Genomic DNA, 21120 nt, shown 5'->3' on the forward strand with positions numbered 1-21120 from the left:
TAGAGCATACACATTCATTATTGTACACATTCACTAGTACCCGATGCTATAACGGGGGCAAACTATGGCTGGGGATTCATCTCGTGTTGAGGACGTCGAGGACGGCACGGCTTGCGCCACGTACGGCCTCGCGGCGTGCGAACTGGGCTTGTGCGCGGCCCTCAGTCCAGCCCGCCAGCTCGGTTGTTGTCGGGAGGGCATGTGCGCGGGTGGACGGCCGAGGAGGAGCAGGAGGAGGAGGAGGAGGAGGAGCAGCAGCAGTAGCAGAGGCAGCACCGTCCTCGCCATCGGGCGGTGGGGGCGTGTATCCCGCCGCGGCCGAAAGGGGAACAGGAAGCGCGCCGACGAGGTACGCCGACGACAACGAGATGAGTGCGAGGAGGGTCTGAGCGTCTGGTATGAGCTTGTGATGTAGCACGGCCATGTCTACAATGATGAAGGATATGGGGAAAGACTCACACTCAAGCTGCAGCGACGGGAGGGCCTCTACGCCTCCACCAGCGCTAAACACTGCTTTTTCCAGCACGCCCATCTCTGCGCGAATAACCTCTGCGCGTTCCAACAGTCGCGAGACATCACTCAGTGCTCGACGTGCATTATCGGCATCTGCCTCTCCAACTGCCGCGCCGGCCGCGCCGAACGGCACCCATCCTGGCGGTGGGGCTGGGGGTGCACTCAATGTTCCTGCGCCGGCAGATGCCGCAGCTGAGATGGACGCCCATGGCGTTCCGTGGGCAGGAGGAGATTTGATGCCGGGAAGAGAGGAGATGCCTGGCAATCCAGCTAGGGCGCCGAGGCCTGGCGAGGCGGTGAGGAGGGGAAGGTTGGGCGAAACGAGGGCGAGCGACGGGGTGAGTGCGTGCGCGGGAGTCAATCCAGCGTTGGCTGGGGTCGCGTTGGCCGGGGTCAGGTTTGCAAGCGGATTGAAAGGCGAGGACATTGTCAGCGGTGAGGTGAGGAGAGAGAAACAGCGTTGCCAAAGACGAAGTGGAGGCAGTGGGAGAAATCACGTGATATAAGGAATGGGCGGCCAGGTCGCTTCCGATCGAGATCGAGATCTCTCACAAGCCAAGCTGCTCCCAAGTTCTAGCGATGGGCAGTGCACAGCGCGGTGCTACACATCAACAAGACCGCCAAGACCTTGCCTCTCACTCTCACACCGTGTTATTCTCGCACCACTCGCTGCTCGAATCTATGTCACAGATACATAATCAATACAGTTTCCACAATATACTCAGAGGGACAACAGGACACGATGGACAAGGACATTACACTCTGGGTCGCAAGAGCTCGCAGGCGTGGGATGTGCTTGCTGAATCAGTATCTTCGTACATGGGCGTGTGCTCAGCGGCACACCCCTGGAATTGCGGCACGTCACAGTGGTTCGTTGTGGGTGCAAGGAGGGTAATAGTCTCAGTCGTGGTCGGGGCGGCCGGCGTTGCCAGGGCGGTTGGCGCGGTCGCGACGGCGGTTGAAAAGAGCTATAAGCTCATCTGCCCGCGCCACATGTGCCTGTGCCACATCGGCATGTGGCGCCTGTTCAGGCTGACGCCGCAGGACCCGCTCATTGATGGGCGCAAGTGGTTCGTCGTCGTCGGAATCGGGCAGAAACAGCGCGCGACGTTCCGCTTCTTGGCACACCTGCTCTCGAACCTGATATGGAGGTTGAACAGCGGCAGCCCCTCCACCTGCCGGCGCGAGTGGAGGGAGCCGGGCCAAGCCGGCGATATCACCGTTCTGGTCGTCGACTAAGCGCGCCCTCTGCATGGCGAGCAAGGCGCGCAGCTGTGCGTCGCGCTGCTGTGCGTCGCGCGCCCGCTGCATGGCGAGCAAAGCGCGCACCTGTGCGTCGCGTACCTCCACCGCCACGCGACGTGCTCGCAGCCGATGAGCCTCGCCAGCGTCGAAGTGCGGGGGAAATGGGAGTGCCGCAGGCCAAGCTGCAAGCGGGGCAGGAGGTGCCGGCGGCGCCGGCCTGGGCGGAGGCATGGCAGCGATCTGCGCGGCTAGGGCGCGCTGGTCCACGCGGTAGCCGACCCCACCAAAGTCAACGCCAGGAGGCCAGGGTGGGACGGGTTCCAGAGGTGGGGGAAGAACCGGTTGGGGCAGCCCAGGAGGCCAGGGTGGGAGGGGTTCCAGAGGTGGGGGAAGAACCGGTTGGGGCAGCCCAGGTGGGAGGCCCTCAAACGCCATGGGCGGCGCTAAGCGAGCAATACGGTGCATCAAATGGTCACCGTGAGCGACGACCGCAGCCTGGTGTGCGTTCAGGGCGTTTTCGTGGTTGGCCAGCATGCGGCCGAGGCCGATGATGTCCTGAGGATGGTCGCGATGCTCAGGGGGCTGTAACTCTTGGAGCCGGCGGCGAGCATTCCCTAACACTCGTGCGCAGTTGATGATGTGCTGGGCATCTGCAGGTGCGTCCAAGCCACCCATCCCCGGCAGGTAAGCAAAGCGGCCAGCTCCCAACGGCCCCGGCGCCTGCGGTGCTGCAGCAGGTGCATCGACATGGAGGTCCGCGTCGTTTAGGTCGAGGCCGCTGTCCACCGCGGCCTCCCGGGCGGCTTTCAGAGCCTCATCGCGCGCGTTGAGAATCTGCAGTCAGCCTGACCCATGCTCATCGGATCCTCGAGTACGCCCCAGTGCACATGTGACACATAGGTATCAGCCTCGGGTAAATCAATCCTTGCGACACCCATCGGCAAAGACCCAGAATGACGCTCCCGTGCAGCGACCATTCGTCACTCCCGTGACCGTGACAGTCCCGTTGCAACTTGCACTCACCCTGTCGGCCTCGGCCTGGTTCTCGTTGCCTGTATCCCAGAGTTGGCACTTGTTGGGCTTCTTGCCAACGCGGCCGGCTATGCGTTAGCGTAGTCCTCGGGCACTCAGTGGTGCGCAGCGTCGTTGCCAAGATCCAGCAGATCAGGCCTTGCGAGCCATCAGAAGGAGCAGTGCAGCTACACACACCGCGCCCTGCTAGCCGGCCCCCCACGTACGACGACGCCATCGGCGTCGCATCTTCAGGCCAACACCCATGAGCACACTCACGCATTTGGTCAAAGTGTGCGTAGTCCTCGGGGATCGCCTTCTGACAGATGTAGCAGCTGACAGTGCGACAGTTTTGGCACTCAAGTCAGCAAGACTGACGGGACCCGCTCACAGTAATCTTGTTACACCCCGACTCCTTGAGGTACGGCTTGTCACACTTTGGACAACGCCGCATGAGCGCGGCGCTCATCGCCTCCTCGATCGCGTGGCGCTTGTCGAGCTTGAAGTTTTCCTCGACCTCCTCGCAGCGCTTGGGAATGTGGTCGGGGCGCTTGCACTTGCGACATGTCACCTTGTTGCAGTCTGGGTTGAAGCACCGGAACAGTTTCTCGTCGGGGTTTTCGATGACCATAGCGAACGGGCAGGACGGACAGCTCTCGAGGCCGTCGATGGCAGCCATCTCGAGGTCCTTTATCTGGCGCAGGCGATGGTAAAGGGACATGGTCTTCTCGCCGCACACATCAGCCAGCACTGCATCGGTGAACGCCGCGTCGCATTGCGAAATGTCCATGCAAGTGATATTCTTCAGTCAGCTGCTTCCTAACAGTTGCCCCTCACGGTCAGCTGCTCGCCCAGCTTGTTCTCGGCTAGGGAGGTCACGCATTGGCGGCAAAACATGTGGCCCTCGGGGCACGCGACCAAGTCCTCCTGCGAGTCAGCTTTTGTCGGGGTGGCGACACTCACCAGTGCCTCCTCGTCGAAGCAGCAACCGCACTCTCTGCTTCGCCCCTCGGCAACTGCCTGCTTGCGGCGTTCGACATGGTCTGTCTCTTGTTTCTCTTTCGCAGCAGCGGCAGCCGCCTCCTTCTGCTCCTTCTCGGCAGCGTTCGCTGAGATGTCAGCGCCGTTGTCACGTGGTACACACCCATCAACTTCTTGAGGAACGCATACTCGAGGTAGAACTCGGCAAGGCCGCCCTCATTGTCCTGGCTGAAGGAGCTGCTCGAGCTCTCCTCTGGCATCTCGGCGCGCGACTTGCCCTTGACTCCCCGACGCCTCTTCAGCTCATGGTAAGGTTTGTCGGCCACTGTCGATAGGCCGTGGAGGTAGAGGTAAGTCGTGACGAGCTGGAAATTGCCATGTGAACTCCACGCATAACGGATGCTGTTGTTAGCGAAGTCACGCGTTCAAACTCGCTAGCCCACGGGGATCGTCGTGAATATGGCGTCGAGAATTGATTGTGACTTCGCGTAGTACTGGAGACCCTCCCGCGCGTGTGCACGATATTTGGGGTCCTTGAAGTCACCCTTTTCCTTCTCTTTCACTACCGCCTTGTCCGCATCTCCCACACGTGGGTATTGCTCCATTTCGAGAGCGGCGTTGATGACGTGGTCGACAGCGGCCTGCCCAGGGGTCACCATTCGGTTCTTCAGTGTCTCAACAATGCGTTTGAGGTTGTCGCGCACCCAGATGGGGCATGCGTCAGGGATGACTTCGAGGACCACAGGAACGAGATACTCGACGTCTGTGACGATTGTGTCGGATGCGTTGGAGGGTCCAGCGACGGGCTGGTCATCACGTTCGTGGACACGCTGCTTGCTCTTGGGTGGCGAGTCTAGTAACTCAAAGCTGTTGCTCGCCGACCGCTTAGATGGACGCTGTAGTAGAAGCTCGTCGTCATCATCTTCATCGTCGCTCGACACCACAATGGGGGACGAAGGAATGGCAGGGCGCAGATGCTCGGGTGCCTCCTCTAAGACCTGGATGTCCGAGTCGTCAGATTCCGATCTTGCGCCTTTGTCGGCAGCACCGTTGGCTTCAGGAGCGAAGGCTTGGTTTTCCCAGCCATCTAAGAGCTGGTCAAACATGTAACCGCGGTCGACCATGTCCACATCGAGAAGCTCCATGGCATCGTCGTAAAAGTCGAGGTCGTCCAAGTCCGAGTCTGAAATAGGGGTGGGGGAGCGGGGACGGTCGCCACGCCGGCGCGCGCGAGCGCGAGCGCGGGCGGCGGGCTGCAGTCAGAGACAACTCTTGGGGAAGGACTTACCATTAACTTGGAAAAACAGACGTTGGGTGAGTTGTTGGACGATGTTGGGTTGTTGGACGATGTTGGGTGGCGAGCGGGTTGCGGAGCGGCTTCTCAAGGCACGGGCCCGCAAGTACCAGAGGAATAGAGATGAAGATTGGGAGGTAAAGCGAGGAAGATGAAGTAGTGTGATGTTGAAAAGTGGTGGGGGGATGGGAAAGATCAAGTCGAGTTGACTGACTCGGAGTGTTGTTGTTCTAGTGCGAAGGAAGGTTGAGACGGGGTCCTAGGAATGTGCACGGATCGACAACTCACACGACTGTACGACGATGAAATGGGGGATGAATAGGTTTGAATTGTTGATATGTTTGTTAGACTGAATGGTGCGTTGCGTAGACCACGCGCAAATGTCTCTCGTACCCTCGTTTACTCGTCTGACTACCAACGCTGGGCACCCTAGTAGGTCAAAGTCTTGAGCAGATAGATGCAGCACTTTGACTATGGATGAATATATGAACGAGGCATCTGCCCCGCTCGTGCCGTCATCTTCATCAAGCCGGATAAGGTCACGTGTCTCCAACACGCGATGTTACCTCATCACGGAAGCAAAGCCACGGTGACGCTTGCGCGGACGCGACCACTTCGTCAGTGACCAGTGACCCTCCATAATCCAGAGCCACCAACAACACAACCTCGTTCCACTCTCCAACTTCCACCTCCTCATCCTCATCCTCCTCCTCATCCTCATCCTCCTCCTCATCCTCCACCTCCTCACTCGCAGCTCGTCATTCAAGACACCTCCTGGTGGCCCCCTCTTCCTCCGACACCCGGACTAGTCCACCACAATGTTCCTCACTCGGTAAGCACTTCCGTTGTCCTCCTAACTCCCAGCTCAGAATATGACCGCGGCGTGAACACTTTCTCCCCAGAGGTAAGCTCGCCGTTAACCGTGCTGACAAACAGGGCCGTCTCTTTCAGGGTACGCCTGACCTTTGACGTAGCTGACATGTAGTTGAGTACGCCATGGAAGCCATCAAGGTGAGCTAACAGGTTATTTGCGACGCTGACAACAGCTCGGCTCTACGACGGTTGGAATCACAACGCCCCACGGAACGGTGCTCGGCGTGGAGAAGCGTGTGCAGTCGCCGCTGCTTGAGAGCTCGTCCATCGAGAAGATTATGGAGATCGACCGTCACATCGGCTGTGCCATGTCCGGCCTCACGGCTGACGCCCGCACGATGGTCGACCATGCGCGCGTGACGAGCCAGATGCACGCGTTCACGTACGACGAGCAGATCGGTGTTGAGAGCTGCACACAGGCCGTGTGTGACCTTGCGCTCCGCTTCGGCGAGTCAGTCGACGACGACGATGCCCTGATGGTGAGATGACTCCCAGACGCAGCTGACGCCAGTCCCGGCCATTCGGTGTCGCGCTGCTCATTGCGGGTGTTGATGCAAAGGGCCCACAACTGTATCACACCGACCCCTCGGGGACGTTTGTGCGCTACGAGGCCAAGGCGATCGGCTCGGGTTCGGATGCCGCCCAGCAGAGCCTGCAGGACGCCTACCACAAGGTGAGCTAATCCCATTCGATTATCGCTGACAGCAGCAAATGACGCTTGCCGAGGCGCACGTTCTCGCGCTCAAGGTGCTCAAGCAGGTTATGGAGGAGAAGCTCGACGAGAGCAACGTCCAGCTCGCACAGGTGACGCTCGACCGCGGATACGAGATTCTGAGCGAGGCGCAGCTCAAGGAGGCGATCGAGAACCTCCCCGCCGAGCGCCAGCAGTCATAGTGTGCAGAGGTCTATATGCAGGGTGTAGAATGTGACTAGAATGCAGATGCAGTGTGTAGGATGAAGCGAGAGAAGGGATGTATGGAGTTTGGGCTACTTCTTGGGTGTGGTGCGGAACACCTTGATGCTCGCCCAAGGCCAGCCAGCCGCGCGATCCCAAACACCACCGACGCCCTTGGCCTTGTCCTCGCTGCTCGGCTCGGCTTTAGGATCCGTGAGCTCGAGCATGATACCCACCTCCGCCCTCTCTCCCGCCGTTGTCAAAGCCACGGGACTCCACTCGAGCCAAACTCCAACCCATCCGCCAGCGCCCTTACGGCTCGGCTCCCCGAGCGAGCGCACGATATCACGCCCCGCTGTATCCCGTTCCATTGTGAGGCTCGGGCGGGGATACCGAATCTCCTTCTCACCCTTCTTACGCGGAGGAAGCACGACTTCGGGGTCGGCAAAAGCGAGCAACAAAGACGGCGGTGGCGCATACTGGGGTTTGGTTGAAGACGACGTAGGCGCTTTTGGGGGCAAGTTGAAGATATCGATACTGTCCAACTTGAGAGGGGAGGGGACGAAGCAAAGAGACACGCCAAGACCATAGTAGTTGCGGTACGTCGCGTCGGGGTAGACCTTGTCCTCGTACTCCTGCAGTCCGGGGAGGACGCGTGCGAGCGCGGCAGAGAGATCGGGGCCTGGAGGTAGGCCAAGGAGCGGCGACAGGTCGCCGAGGGATAGGATCATGCCTGAGATTTTGAAGCGGACCGGGTTAGACAGGAGAGCCTGGGTGGAAGATGGTCGAATGCCGATAACCAGGAAGGTGCTCGCATCAGTCATTGTTGACACGGAAGCAAATGTGGCTCAAGATCTCGGTGAAACTCAACAGCCTAGACCGGGGCTTTGTTCAGTCCTCCACGACGCTTGCAAGCTGTAGTTGGGCTGCTAGCAGGGTTTACGAGTAACAGGAGGAGTACCGCCCCAATATCACCTTCCCATTACCTTTGATTCGCCGTGAGATAACGAGACATATGATGGGGATGATGGACACTGAACCACCAAACGACTGTGAACAGCAAACTTGCCATCTCGAGGCTTGGAAGGTTGTCTGTAGCGCGTCCATGACATCATGTCCACGCCTGTTTCGCGTGTTATTACAACCTCCAAACATCAGAACAAGCTTGTCCCGGGATCCTGGGGCTTCCATCCGAAGGTGCCGACTAACAAAAAGTTGTGCTCTCCATGGCTGTCTTATAAACAAATGCCCACTAACAAAAAGTTGTGCTCTCCATGGCTGTCTTATAGACAAAGGTGGGGAGAGTGGGGGCTCGGTGCGGTTCCGAGAGTTCCGAGGTTTGCGATAAGGTGAGGCTTTGGTTGTTGAGGGGAAATGAGCTTGATTGGGGGACCTAGAATGACACATGTCAGGGATTCAGCTGCGGCAGTCTGCGGCAAAGGAAGGTACCTTGATGTGGGGGAACGAGGCCTGGGTACCAACCTGTCCAACTCGTCGGGGGGTTGCTTCCTTGACTTAACTGTCTAGCGGACTGTTCACTCTCCAAATCTCCATATCTCCATATCTCTTCACAGACTTTTAGTCTATTCAATCGTTAACACTCGGTACGCCGTCACGGTTAGCTTTATACTTTACAACTCACAAAACGGCTCATTCCACGTAAGTAACATTGCGACTCGCAGTGCCCATCTGATCCCCCTCCCCTCCTCCTCGCTACCCCGTCGCTCGTCACTCTCTCCCTTAACGCGCCTAACGCGATCCGCAAGTCTGAGGCTGCGGGTCGCTGAGGCTAGGTTACCTCATTACAGCTTCTTCTAAACTATACCATTACAATTGTGCTGGTATTCCCAATGCTCGCCCCCCTCGCCTCGTCACTGGTTTAAACCAGCATGGCACATTGTGTCTCTGTCTTAGGTCAATCCGTCGATTCACACGTTTTCCCATCGCCCATCGCGAGAATATAAACTTTTCCCCCCTCTCCCATTGCTCTTCTCATCTTCCACCTCGTCTCACACCGCTAACCATGGTAGTCTACCTCGACACTTTCCATAACGACGACAACATGTCTGCTCCCCTTGAGGATGGCACCAACATCGGCGGCGGCCTCGCGCGCAAGGCGTCGGTGCACCGCACGGCTGAGCCGCTTTCTATGGAGCGCACCGAGTCGAGCGGCTCGAATCGTCGCCCATCCAGTGGCCCTTCCTCCCGCAAGAGCAGCTTTGGCCCCGACGGCATCGGTGGCATTGTCGGCGGCATGGGCATGACTGCGATCGGGGATGACAAGACGCCCAACCGTAGCCGCAGTAACTCGCGCCGCGGATCGGGTTCGTTCTCGACCCCTAGCGGAACCCAGGTCGTGTACCACACGCGTACCCAGGTACGAACCTGTCCGTGCACGCTGACGTCAGGATGAGCTGAACGAGTTCCCGCACCCCGAGAAGAAGACAATCCGGGACCACCTGCGCAAGTATGAGGCGCTGCTTACCGTGTCCGCACCTCGCATGCGCATGATCGTCAGCGCGTTCGAGGAGACGCTCGAGAAGGGCCTTGTAAAGTACGGAGAGGTTGTGGTGAGTCGCCCTGTATGGACGCGCTGACGCACAGCCGATGAGTGAGCTTCTGATGACATACGGCTACTGACGACAGTCCCGACCTACGTGTTCGGGTGGCCAACCGGGAACGAGACGGGCGAGTTTCTTGCGGTCGATCTCGGAGGCACCAACCTCCGTGTGTGTCTGGTCACGCTCGAGGGCCAAGGCAAGTTTGAGGTCACGCAGACCAAGTACCGCCTCACTGAGGAGCAGAAGCAGGAGGACGGCGAGAAGCTGTGAGCAACGCAAAGTGTGTTATAGCTGACAGCAGCTTTGACTTCTGTGCCGAGTGCTTGCACTCGTTCATCTGCGACAACCTCGGACGTGACGAGAACGCCGACCACCTCCCGCTCGGCTTTACGTTCTCGTACCCGTGCGAGCAGAGACGTATTGACCACGGCGAGCTGATCAGGTGGACCAAGGGCTTCGGTGCGCCGGGTGTCGAGGGACACGACGTCGCCGCGCTCTTTGCCAAGTCGCTCTCAAAGTTCAACGTACGCGCCAAGCTCACAGCCCTCATCAACGACACGACCGGTACGCTCATTGCCTCCAACTATGTCGACCCAAACACCCGCATCGCGTGCATCTTTGGCACCGGTTGCAACGCCGCGTACATGGAGACTGCGGACTGCATCCCGAAGATTGCCGACATGGGCCTGCCTCCCGACCAGCCCATGGCGATCAACTGCGAGTGGGGCGCGTTCGACTCGTTCGAGCACCAGCACCTGCGTAAGCCCACTCACTGATGTATTCGACACAGCTGACAACAGCCCGCACCAAGTACGACATCATCATCGACGAGAGCTCGAACAAGGTCGGCGAGCAGGCTTTCGAGAAGATGATCGCGGGCCTGTACCTCGGCGAGATCTTCCGCCTGATTCTCTGCGAGCTTATCGACCAGGGAGACCTCTTCCTTGGCCAGAACACGTACAAACTTGAGAAGGCTTACGCGTTCGACACTGCATTCCTCTCTCTGATGGAGAGCGACCCGACCGATGAGCTGCTCATGTCGATCGGCATCTTCAACCACTTCTTCGGCGTCGAGACGACCATCGAGGAGCGCCAGTTCTTCCGCGAGCTCGCCAAGCTCATCGGCACTCGCTCGGCGCGTCTCTCGGCATGCGGTATCGCTGCCATCGTGAGCAAGAAGGGGTACCTCGAGAAGGGCTGCAGCGTTGGCGCCGACGGTTCGCTTTACTCCAAGTACCCTGGATTCGCGAAGCGGCTCCAGGGTGCGCTCGTCGAGATCTTCGGCGAGGCCGGTAAGAAGATTACGACCCACGCGGCCGAGGACGGCTCAGGTGTCGGGTCGGCCATCATCGCCGCCATGACCGTCAAGCGCAAGGCCGAGGGCATCTATGTTGATTACTAGAGGATCAAGATCGTTGTGTAAAATGTAAATTCATCCAGCAAGGGCACGGACAATACTTGTGAGAACTTGTCTGCAAGCGGGGCGTGGACAATGACTGGGTGCATGACAAAAGTTATACTAAGTACACGGGGACTAGTTGGTGTAGCGAGAAGGTAGGCAGTTAGCGGATGCGCATGCGACTTGAGCCCGTCGAGGTGGCATTCTCGCTCTTCTTGGATGAGCGCGGTTCCCAGATCTTCCAGAACTTGAGGTTCTCGTCGCCCGCTCCGGTCACGACGGTGCACCCGTCAGGACTGAGAGAAGAGGCAAGCACACGCGAGTCGTGGGCAGGTACGTCGTAGATCTTGGCGAGGGCGGGGTATGACCACACGGAGAGATTGTTGTCGGGATATCCGTGGGTTGAAAGGAATTCTTTGGCGTGCGGGCTCCACACGATGCTGGTGACCTGCGAGCCAGTCTTGAGGGAGCTGGTGCGAGCACCCGTGGACGTGCTCCAAAAGTGGATGTGCTGATCCTGCGATCCGCCGCCCGTCGCGAGGAGGTTCGACTGCCACGGGCACCATGCGATCGCCTTGACGGCGGCCGTGTGGTTACGCTTCGTCCACTTGGGCACGACGCGGCTCTCACCAATGACGCTAGTCAGAGTACGAGAGCTGGTGTCAGCTGCAAACCTTGGGAGCCGCTAGCGAACAGAATATAGGGAGAGACACCAGCGGACGGAAGATGGACTCACTCCCAGCAGTTGACCACGTTATCGTTTCCACCCGACGCGAGGAGCTGCCCATCCGCTCTCCAGGACAGACCACACACCTCAGCCGTGTGTCCACGTAACTCGGCCGTCTTGTGCTCGGCGATGCGTACATCGTGGTGGAAGATGGTGCCGTCACGGCATCCCGAGGAGAGGATGTGTCCCGTCCACGAGAGGGATGGGACACGTGCATTGTGCCCGAGCATGACCCGCACTCGCTTATTCTCCTCGACGTCCCAGATCTCGACGGCGCCCTGTTCCTTCCCGATGGCGAGGTAAGCACCGTCCGGGCTCCAGGACACGGAACAGACATTGGTCTCGGATTCGCTGTTATCAGCGGCTGGCAAGAGGACGGCTCACGGTCCAAGAATGATGATGTCGCCCGTCTCGGCATCCCACACATAGGGTTGCTTCTCGAGACCGATAGCGACACGGTTCGCACCGCTCCAATCGACCAAGTTGAGATAATAGTCATCCACAAAACCTGGGGCATCGAGAACACGCTCGGGCATATACGGAGGTGTGCGCTTCTTCGTCGCTGTGCCAGCCGACGTCCCAGTACCGCGGTTCGTGGTGGCCGAGGATTGGAGGAGATAGTTGCGCTGCGCGTCGAGGTGCGAGGTCGCATGCGTTGCTAGAGGCGGGGCTGTACGGAAGGACAGGATACGAGGGTTGGTAGTGGAACGATCGGAGGCGAGCGATTCGAGTTCCTGGAACGAGGTCGAGGCCGAGCTGAGAGACTGGTTGCGCGAGGGGACGAAGCGGTCGAGCTGGGGTTAGCCGAGGTAAATGGGAGGAGAAGTGAATGTTGACAATGATGTTTGGATGGAGAATAAGTGCCCATAACCGACAGCTTTGTGTGACAGACCAGCTGCTAATTCAACTAGTTGAATGTAACAACTGTCCTTGAAGGAACATTGAAGACTGCAAGGACACGCTGCGACGTTATACGAGGACACTCACATCACGACCCCTGTTGTCTCGGTCCCGTCGTTTAGGTGCATCTGACACAAATTCGCCCGCGCCATCGAGAACATTCATCCGGCCCAGCCCTTCGCGGAGTGCCGTGATGTTTGCGCTCTCGCGCTTAGTGCGCGGCGTCTTGGGCGTTGTCGCTCGCCGAACGAAGGGGTTAGACTCGTCGTGGGCCATATGGAGGGTGGGGATGGGAGGGAGAGAAGTGGGAGAGAGGTGTTAGACTCGGAGATGGGAGAGGAGAATGGACAGATGCGGATGCGAGGTGGGGAAGATGTGGATAGATGTGTGTTGTTGGGGCTGGTTGAGGGCAAGGGCAAAGTCAGTCGCGTATTAGCGGGACCAATTTGATCCCGCTCAAATGTCAGACTCCCTATCCGGGTGGAGGCCGTTTGTTCGCCACCCCTCCTCCTCTTAACATTCTAGAATCAAGCCACTCGATGCTGCGGTTACTCACGCGCAGCGTCGGGAGGCTGGGGCCCGGACCGACCATTTCGAACTTCCGCTCGGCGCTCCGATTTCGGTCCACTTCAGAAAGAAAGGAGCGGAAGGAACCGACGCCGCCAAAGGCGCTGCGTGACCTGGTGTCGCGCGACGTCGCCAGGGCCCGACGGAACGCGGCACGAGGGGGAACGCCGTGGCGCGAGATGAAAGACCATGTGTGTATCGTTAGGTTCTCCGCTCTTGTCTTTCCTCGCGCCTTCCTCTTACCTTCTTCCGCCTTCCTTGTCGGTCCTCCGGCCTCTCTTCGTAACCTCCGCTATGTTGGCGGAAACTTGGTTGCCTGGTCAGCCTCGTCCTCTCTGTCCAGACCCCCATTTCCCGTCGGCTGATCCAAGGACATCGCGCGGGCTGGGAAAGTCGCGCAAGACGAGGCAGCTCGCATCAAACTGGCTGAACTGCATCGCAAGCAGTCGGAAGACCGACTAGCTGAGGTCCTCGCCGCTCACCGCGATACACCACCACAGCCGGCCGAGTCATTGCCAGGAATAGTCTCGGACCTTCCTCCTGATGTCTCTCTGCACCAGGCACACATTTCGGAGGCTGTGGTCGCTATGCGCGACGCCTTGGATGATCTCGACGTCCACGCCTTCGGGTGTACCTGGCTGGGTTTGATGGAGGCCAGGACATACACTGCCTTAACGGACGCTGACTGGGCGTCGCTCAATTGGAGACTCGCGGACGGTCTGCGCGGTAGCGAGCAGCAGCAGTTCCGGGGCGAGCTCCATGGTCATCTTTCTGGACTTGTCTACCGCGACCCAGAAGTGTTCCAGGCTGTGTGTCACTTTGTTGTCGAAGCTGCGGCACATCACCACTGGGAGAGCCTCCTCGAGACCCTCTTCGAGCTGCTACGGTCTAATCATGCCGCCATCTCCAAGATGCTGTTCGAGGCATATAAGACGCGAGGAATCGTCGTCGATGGCATCGACCTCTCTCTCGCTAATTCCCAGGAGCGCGCTGATCGCCTGGCCGCACGTCTCAAGTCGGAGGGCATGCGGCCTCTCATCCTCACATACGTCGCGGCTCTCACCATCCTCGACAAGTTTGACGAATCCACTTCCAAAACACTGCTAGGACTCAACCATGACGGGATACTACGGCGGTTCACTCGCCTTAATGATCTATGGCAGGTTCAGCGACGGGTCCTGGAAGGCCGCCACGACACCAGTACCCTTGTCGAACGCTTTCGAAACAACTGTGAAAAGATGACCCTAATCTTTTACGCTTGCCACGCGGACGCTTTCGTTCTGCATATCTACCGCTTGGGAATGGACTCGCCTGGCGACACCTCAGCCCTGGATCACTTGTATTCTCGCGTCCTGCAAGCATCGATCGGGCCAAATCGCTACATTCTTCCTGCAGTGGACGCTGTCCGCGTGGGGAATGACATCGTTCTTCCATGCATAGTTTGGGGTGAGCTCTGGTCCATCGTCCCTATCTTACTCTAAAGCTGCCTTTGTTGTTGCATACAGCCGAATGCGGCGCCCTGACATCATTATCCGCATGATGGAGGAAGACATGCCCGCGCTCTACGACACTGTGCCACTACTGGCTCTCGAAACGACCTCCAGCTGCCTCGCTCAAAATGCAAGCAAAATGCCCGAACTTGCCCCTCGTATCCAGCGTTATTTGGATGTGTTGTGGCAGCGCATGCTATCTATGGGCGCCTCGCGTACCGCGAGTGCGGTGTACATCCGTCTCCAGACACTTTTAACGATGAACCAGTTGGAGGGCTTCCAGGCAACCGCCACTACTTTACTGTCAAGCCTTCGCAAGGCGCGCGATCCCCTAGCCGACGCCGCGGTTGTCACACAACTTATTGCATTCCAGCTGAGGATGCAGAACTACGACGAAGCTCTCCGTCTTCTGCAAGGACTCGGCAGGTTCGAGGTCCACGGTGGTTTCTCTGCCGTGGTAATCCGCGACTTGCTCAAGCTTTCGTGCTACGCCAAGTACCCCCACGCGAAACAGACCAAGTTGGTCACTGAGGTTCTTCGAAGGATCGACCCGTCGCGACTTGGCGGCACCTCCCGAGGCCTACTGCTGAGGTTCCTGCTGGATGGCGGCAATTCGATCGAACGGGCGTGTGCTACATTGATCAGCAGCGACTCCCTATCGACAGCCTACTATTACAAGGTTCTGCGGCGACTCACACAGCCCATGAGGAACATCAGGGACATCCCAGTTGCCTATCTGGAAGCCGCCGTGCACATCCTCGAAAGGCATGTACCGACGAACAGGGCCTACGCGGGTGCAACTTACACTGTTATATGGAACACAGTGATCAAGTCAATTTCCAAGTCGAACGCTACCAAGGGCGAGCGGGCGACGTTGATCCAGCGCGCTCTGGAGTGCTTCCCAGATACATGCCAGACCAGTGAACGGCATCACCTACCACTGTTGCGCTCCGTCGTCATGTTCAGTCTCGAGCGGGATGACCCGTTCCCGGAGCTCGCGCAGCGGTGGTGGCGCAAGCTGTATGGTATGGAGAGCGGGATGTTCGATCGGACCGAGATTGAGGCGGCAGTGGTCGGCTTCGTGCACGCCGGCCTTCTCGAGTCGGCGATGGAGGTCGTCCAGATGGCCTGCAAAATGACAGTGGTGCACAAGCCGTTGCGCAGCGTTCTCGAGGAGCGCGACGAGTGGACGACCCCAGAATTCGAGGACACCCTTCACCGCGCGGGTATTACGCACGCAGACGGTGAGATGGTCGAGCGCCTTCCCCGTTTCGGTGTTGCCTACGGTAAAACGGGACGGGACGGTGATATCAGAGTCGGCGACGAGTGGGGTCGTCAGACCTGGCGCGACGAGGATACCGACAACATGGATGAGGCTGCCGAGGAGGCCGAGGAGATGGAGGCGGACGAGATGGGCGCGGACGACGTGCTCGAGGACGTCGATTAGGCAAGTATAATTGCACACTTGCATACATCTTAGATTCATCTCATCATGCATATAGCACTGGAAATAGCTGGATGTATCGTGACACCAGACGCGTGAAGATGTTGTGAGACAACGTCATTCACCCGGCTAACCGGCCCGACGTTAGGCCACCCCATCTTTCAAGAGTCAGCTCAACGTTGCCCCAGCCATCATCAACTTCATCCTCTTCAGTTGCCCATCCATGCTGCCGTCCAACCACCCATACAACCCCGAAGAGGTCCTTCCTCCCACTCCCCTCCCCCTCCCGGAAGAAGTGGCGGACGTCATCCCCCCGTCCGAGGTCCTCCCTCCACCAATCCCAAACTCAGCACTAGACGTGACGCTCCCGCGGATCGTCCTCGGCTGCGCTCCCTTCGGGTATGGTGTCTACGCCGACCGTGATGCGGTACGCACGACGATGCCGGCTCGGATAGTGCGTGCAGCCCTACGCGCAGGCATGACGGCTTTTGACACGGCACCGCACTACCATCCCTCGGAGATCATTCTTGGCCACAGCCTCGCGGCCTTGAGAGACGAATACCCCCGCGAGTCATACGCTATCATAACAAAGGCGGGCAAGTATGGACCACATGTGGCGGACCACGACTATTCACCCAAAGTGATCAAGGCCAGTGTGGAACGGAGCCTGCGCCGCCTCCAGACTTTGTACTTGGACGTTGTGTGTGAGTCCTTTTTTTTTTATGGTGGCTGAGACTAGATCTACACGACGTCGAGTTTGTTGCCGACGCCCCACCCGCCCAGGGAACGCACCTCGACGCACTGGGAGACGGGGCGGCAGAATATCACCTCACCTCCCTCGAACCCCTCGGCGCAGGGGATCAAGTCGTACTCGCCGCTCTTGATGCTCTTCGCGACCTCCAGTCCGAGGGCAAGATCCGCGCAATCGGAATCGCAGGATATCCCCTCCCGACAATGCTTCGTCTCTGTCGCCTTGCCCAGGCGGCGGGGCACCCAGTGGACGTAGTACAGAGCTACGCGCATCAGACTGTCTTGTGCTCCACCCTCGCCTCGTTCTTGCCGGCCTTTGAAGCGGCCGGCGTGAAGCAGGTCGTCAATGCCGCCCCGCTCGCTATGGGTATCCTCACGGCTCACGGAGGACCGGAATGGCATCCCGCCAAATACGTCCCGGCCGTGTACGACGCTACTCGCGCGGCAGTGAGGTTGGCCAAGGAGATGGGGAGTACCATCGAAGACGTGGCTTGTGCGTTCGGGTACCGCCCGCTCAACATGGCGAATGGAGCGGTCGTGCCGGTGGTAATTGGGTGTACGGACCTCAAGCAGTTGCACATGACGTTGAAGTCGTATGCCGAGGTCAACGGTGGCCAGGTGTCTGAAGCAACGTTGGAAGCTGAGGACGCAGTGGTGAAGCTCTTTGAGGAGAGGGGGGTGCATAATGTTAGCTGGCAGAGCCCCGCCCCCAAGGACCTGTAGGTATGCATAGGGACTGTTTGGTTATGGATGGTCTAGTCTTGACGCACCAGAGGGTCCAGCTCGGCCTGCAACTCGGCGCGCGTGCCCCTCATCGTCGTCCAGATCCACTTGATGCCCGTCTCCATGGGCGTAAACTGGCCCACCAGCTGCTTGTACGCCCCATACGCGGGGTACTGATATCAACATTGGTCAAAGGAATGACTTACGCGGTGCGACGTGATCCACTCGGTAAGCGTCGTCGAGCCGAGGAAGAGCAAACTGAGCAAAAAGGGTGGGAGTAGACACGACCCGACCCTCGGCGCAGCGGGCCCGGCACCGAGGCCAAGCAATCCCTGCGCGAGCCAGAATGTCTGTTCCGATGTAAAGTTTGCGTGGCGCACCACTGCGTGAATACCTTTAGTTGGGAAGCCGGGATAAAACTCGGGCGGTACTTGAGCGGGAAGGGGTTCACCATCTTCAATCACCCTTGGGGAGGGATTCGCCCGCATGGCACCATGCTTGGCCTCCTGGTAGGCGTACATTGCGTCGTCGGTTTTCTTCTGGATGTACACAGCAGTTAGGGCCAGTAGGGCAGCTAACGCGTCGCCGACATGAAGGACTGGCGTGTCGAGGGGTATGCCCAATTTCCGGGCTGTGGAGAGGAGAGGGGAAAAGGCAGCGAGGGAGATGTACGCCGAGGGAAAGGGGCCGTATGAGAGTTCGGAGGGAGGAAGGAGCATGGCTCGGATGGGGAAACAGAGGGTCAGTAGGAGGAGGGGCTGGGCGACGACTGTCATCAGCGGTGAAAGCGATGAAACGCACCAACAGCGCAGATGTGTACGACAATCTCGAAGAACCATTTGGGCACGAGGCGCCTAACAATAGGATACCGATAATCTTCCATGTAGAGGTTATAGAAGCCCCTGCGCGCGGAATGGTATGTCAGACGAGCAGCCCAGATGAACTATGTCAGTCGGTTTCAAAGAGGAGTTTACTTGGATGATAATGGCCAGTGCGACGCGGGGCAGGCTTGCAATGAGCGGACCACGCGCCCAACTCGCCACCAGCAGAGAGCAGAGGACTGGCCAGGTGGTATAAATCCTATCTACAGTTGAGACGTTGCCGGTGATGTGGTTTATGATGTAGCAAGCGGGGATGCAGAGGGCCGTTAGGAAGCCGGGAAGTGCGAGCGGGTCGCCCCCAAGTTGGAGGTTGAGGCCGAGGGGAATTTGCATGGCAAGTGTGACTGTGAGGGGTGAGTAGGTAGTGATTGAGACATGAAAGATGTGAGATCAAAAGATGACGGTAAGTGTAGGTAGGGGCATGACGTCGGCGAACCAAACATCTCACGCGGGTCGCGGGTCGCTGGCGGAGGCTGGTCGACACCACATCGTCCCATCGTCATCGTCATCGTCATCGTCATGGTGGGCAGATAGTCAAATGCCAGACCCCGTATCTTGTTCGGAATCCGTAGCGTGGAGATAACGTAGCACATTACGATGCTTGGACCCCGAGCTCTCCATCACGTGTTCCGGTTTGGCGCACCAGCTTGCCCAAACAAGTCTCGTGTTGTGTCCAGAACGGTGCCAAACAAGGTTGGAGGAAGGTTGGAAAAACGTGGAAGCGGGATCAAGTCGGGTGTGCACCGCTTTACTCAACCGACTTGACTGTATTAAGCTCCCCGATCACTGCCGATCACAAGCCTCACCTAACTCTAATGCGACCTGGTTCAGAGAACATGAAAGCTCAATGCATACTAGTTGATGGTAAGGTGGCAGGTGGCAGGTGGCAGTGTGGTGTAGTGTAGTGTAGTGTAGTGTAGTGTAGTGTGGTGTAGTGTAGTGTAGTGTAGTGTGGCAGGAATCCGAATCTAGATCTAACAGCAAACAGGTTTGCACGACTAGGCCTCGTCCATGGCGTCGTCGCGGCGCGGAGAGCTAAACTCGCGGAACATGGAAGCATATGGGTCCTCGCTCTCATCGTAAGGCGCACCAAAGATGCCAGGTAATTCGGTGGGACGGGGAGGTGGGTATCGTTGAAAGTTTTGAGAATCGCCTGATGTCAGTTGAGGAAGACTTGAACAAACTCACTCATACTGCCCACTCTTGGTACGATGGGCGCACCAATCTCCTTGCGCTCCAGTGCTCCCCAGTCGACGCCCTGGAACCAAGGGTGACTCATGACATCGCGCGCGCCGCCACGCAAGTTACCGAGGCGCTTGGTGCGGTCAGCGGCGAGGAGGTTCCGAATCAAGTCCTTGGCATATGGGTCAATGTGCGAGGGGAACGAGACTTCGTTACGAAGGATCTTCTCGTAGATCCCCAAGGGGTGGTCATCGAAGAACGGCGGGTAGCCGGCGAGCATCTCAAAGGCGAGGATTCCGAGCGCCCACCAGTCGACAGCCTTGCCGTGCCCCTGTGACAGCACAATCTCGGGCGCAAGGTACTCGGGCGTGCCGCACAGCGTAAACGTCCGGTCCTCGACGACCTTGGAGAAACCGAAGTCCGCGATGCGTAGATACCCGCTGCGGTCGAGCAAAAGGTTTTCAGGCTTGAGGTCGCGGTAGATTATGTTCTTCGAGTGTAGGTATTCGATCGCTAGGACGATCGACGCGAGGTAGAAGCGCGTAACATCGGGCGAGAAGCGCCCCGCGCGTCGCAGGTGCGAGAAGAGCTCGCCACCAGGGACGTAGGTGAGAAGCATGTAGACGTTGAGATTGTCCTGGTATGTCGCGTGCAGTTCGACAATGAATGGATGTCGCACCTTTTCAAGAATGCGTCGTTCAGAGTTCATGTGCTCGACCTGCTTGAGACGCACAATCTCCGACTTGCGCAACACCTTCATAGCAAAGTGCGGGAGTTGTCCGTCGGCATGTTGTGTCGTGACAGGCGACGGGGCTTGCGGATCGGTGGGCTGGTACAGGTTGGGGAAGATAGGGTGGTAGGATGTTTGGCGGTAGGATGGTCTCTGGCGGACGAGCAGAACCCGCCCAAACGTGCCGGTGCCGAGGGTCTCGACGACCTCCCAGTCTGCGAGTGAAACGCGCCCACTACTGGGGTGCGCTTGAGGCGCGAGGGGATAGCCAGCTTGCGATCGTGGCGCCAAGCCGGCTTGCCACTGCTGTACCGACGACGATGACGAGCCTTCCATTACGTTCTCCATTCCGCCCCATGCGGATGATACTTCCCAGGCAGACGGTGGTGTTGACATGAGCGAGGCGGGTGGCGAGAGGGGTGCTGCTTGTCCGGGTGGAACTGGCACATAGTCTGTGCGGATGAGCGAAAGCCAAGATTGAGAGGGGTGTGAGGAGCGAGGTAGTGAACACGGACGGACCGGCGGGGTTACACCGTCAGATTGGTGCTCTGTCAAGTTGGGAAGAGCCCACGCGACAAAGGGGGGTTGGAAGGGGGGGGAGGGGAGGGAAGGGGAGGAGGATCTGCGCCCCAAGGTGTGACTGTTGACTCACGAGTCTGGATCGCTGGGAGCGGCTGGGGTTGGGCCTGTTGTGCGTGGAGACGCTGTTGCTGTGACTGTTGCTGCTGATGGTGATGCTGCAGTGGTGGCCTAAACATGGCCTGTGAGCCCGGCGGAGGAGGTGGCTTTGGCTGCGCTGGTGGACCCATCATCGCGGCCCGCTCGTGAGGGAGGAGCATCGACATGGGGTCGAACTTGAACTTGCTCGGCTTGGCTTCCATTGAGGCGACTGATGACTATGTAGATACACGACGAGGCCGAAGAGGAGTGAACCAACGTACGATGTACGAGGGC

At 58.6% G+C, this 21120-nt stretch overlaps 11 protein-coding genes across 11 annotated transcripts; 5 read left to right on the plus strand and 6 right to left on the minus strand.

Moving 5' to 3' along the window:
- Window positions 1–76: 76 nt before the first annotated feature.
- CcaverHIS019_0302010 (uncharacterized protein) lies at window positions 77–940 on the minus strand (the record flags this gene model as incomplete). Its single annotated transcript, XM_060598621.1, has 2 exons — window positions 77–393; window positions 460–940. 2 exons carry the CDS (start codon window positions 938–940, stop codon window positions 77–79), a joined length of 798 nt encoding a protein of 265 aa, XP_060455397.1.
- A 473-nt stretch (window positions 941–1413) lies between these two features.
- On the minus strand, window positions 1414–5041 carry CcaverHIS019_0302020 (uncharacterized protein; the record flags this gene model as incomplete). Its single annotated transcript, XM_060598623.1, has 9 exons — window positions 1414–2592; window positions 2782–2858; window positions 3049–3088; window positions 3161–3571; window positions 3607–3696; window positions 3733–3878; window positions 3914–4152; window positions 4234–5003; window positions 5039–5041. The coding sequence occupies 9 exons, from the start codon at window positions 5039–5041 to the stop codon at window positions 1414–1416; spliced, it is 2955 nt and encodes a 984-aa protein (XP_060455398.1).
- An 821-nt stretch (window positions 5042–5862) lies between these two features.
- PUP2 (uncharacterized protein) lies at window positions 5863–6811 on the plus strand (the record flags this gene model as incomplete). Its single annotated transcript, XM_060598624.1, has 7 exons — window positions 5863–5876; window positions 5909–5948; window positions 5981–5996; window positions 6030–6055; window positions 6091–6396; window positions 6429–6590; window positions 6626–6811. The coding sequence occupies 7 exons, from the start codon at window positions 5863–5865 to the stop codon at window positions 6809–6811; spliced, it is 750 nt and encodes a 249-aa protein (XP_060455399.1).
- Window positions 6812–6904: 93 nt separating this feature from the next.
- CcaverHIS019_0302040 (uncharacterized protein) lies at window positions 6905–7636 on the minus strand (the record flags this gene model as incomplete). The annotated part of the gene is made up of 1 exon (XM_060598625.1): window positions 6905–7636. One exon carries the CDS (start codon window positions 7634–7636, stop codon window positions 6905–6907), a length of 732 nt encoding a protein of 243 aa, XP_060455400.1.
- A 629-nt stretch (window positions 7637–8265) lies between these two features.
- On the plus strand, window positions 8266–10775 carry hxk1 (uncharacterized protein; the record flags this gene model as incomplete). The annotated part of the gene is made up of 8 exons (XM_060598626.1): window positions 8266–8286; window positions 8435–8471; window positions 8843–9189; window positions 9221–9382; window positions 9417–9423; window positions 9459–9639; window positions 9675–10132; window positions 10174–10775. The coding sequence occupies 8 exons, from the start codon at window positions 8266–8268 to the stop codon at window positions 10773–10775; spliced, it is 1815 nt and encodes a 604-aa protein (XP_060455401.1).
- A 160-nt stretch (window positions 10776–10935) lies between these two features.
- Window positions 10936–12675, minus strand: slp1 (uncharacterized protein; the record flags this gene model as incomplete). The annotated part of the gene is made up of 4 exons (XM_060598627.1): window positions 10936–11428; window positions 11509–11850; window positions 11884–12293; window positions 12487–12675. The coding sequence occupies 4 exons, from the start codon at window positions 12673–12675 to the stop codon at window positions 10936–10938; spliced, it is 1434 nt and encodes a 477-aa protein (XP_060455402.1).
- Window positions 12676–12938: 263 nt separating this feature from the next.
- CcaverHIS019_0302070 (uncharacterized protein) lies at window positions 12939–14447 on the plus strand (the record flags this gene model as incomplete). The annotated part of the gene is made up of 2 exons (XM_060598628.1): window positions 12939–13157; window positions 13338–14447. 2 exons carry the CDS (start codon window positions 12939–12941, stop codon window positions 14445–14447), a joined length of 1329 nt encoding a protein of 442 aa, XP_060455403.1.
- A 148-nt stretch (window positions 14448–14595) lies between these two features.
- Window positions 14596–15903, plus strand: CcaverHIS019_0302080 (uncharacterized protein; the record flags this gene model as incomplete). The annotated part of the gene is made up of 1 exon (XM_060598629.1): window positions 14596–15903. The coding sequence occupies one exon, from the start codon at window positions 14596–14598 to the stop codon at window positions 15901–15903; it is 1308 nt and encodes a 435-aa protein (XP_060455404.1).
- A 220-nt stretch (window positions 15904–16123) lies between these two features.
- Window positions 16124–17373, plus strand: CcaverHIS019_0302090 (uncharacterized protein; the record flags this gene model as incomplete). The annotated part of the gene is made up of 2 exons (XM_060598630.1): window positions 16124–16604; window positions 16640–17373. 2 exons carry the CDS (start codon window positions 16124–16126, stop codon window positions 17371–17373), a joined length of 1215 nt encoding a protein of 404 aa, XP_060455405.1.
- A 32-nt stretch (window positions 17374–17405) lies between these two features.
- CcaverHIS019_0302100 (uncharacterized protein) lies at window positions 17406–18256 on the minus strand (the record flags this gene model as incomplete). Its single annotated transcript, XM_060598631.1, has 3 exons — window positions 17406–17546; window positions 17580–18142; window positions 18175–18256. 3 exons carry the CDS (start codon window positions 18254–18256, stop codon window positions 17406–17408), a joined length of 786 nt encoding a protein of 261 aa, XP_060455406.1.
- Window positions 18257–19252: 996 nt separating this feature from the next.
- On the minus strand, window positions 19253–21047 carry PKA4 (uncharacterized protein; the record flags this gene model as incomplete). The annotated part of the gene is made up of 3 exons (XM_060598632.1): window positions 19253–19407; window positions 19443–20618; window positions 20819–21047. 3 exons carry the CDS (start codon window positions 21045–21047, stop codon window positions 19253–19255), a joined length of 1560 nt encoding a protein of 519 aa, XP_060455407.1.
- Window positions 21048–21120: the final 73 nt, after the last annotated feature.

The sequence above is a fragment of the Cutaneotrichosporon cavernicola genome (assembly GCF_030864355.1).
Source record: "Cutaneotrichosporon cavernicola HIS019 DNA, chromosome: 3".
In the NCBI taxonomy this organism is placed as follows: domain Eukaryota; kingdom Fungi; phylum Basidiomycota; class Tremellomycetes; order Trichosporonales; family Trichosporonaceae; genus Cutaneotrichosporon; species Cutaneotrichosporon cavernicola.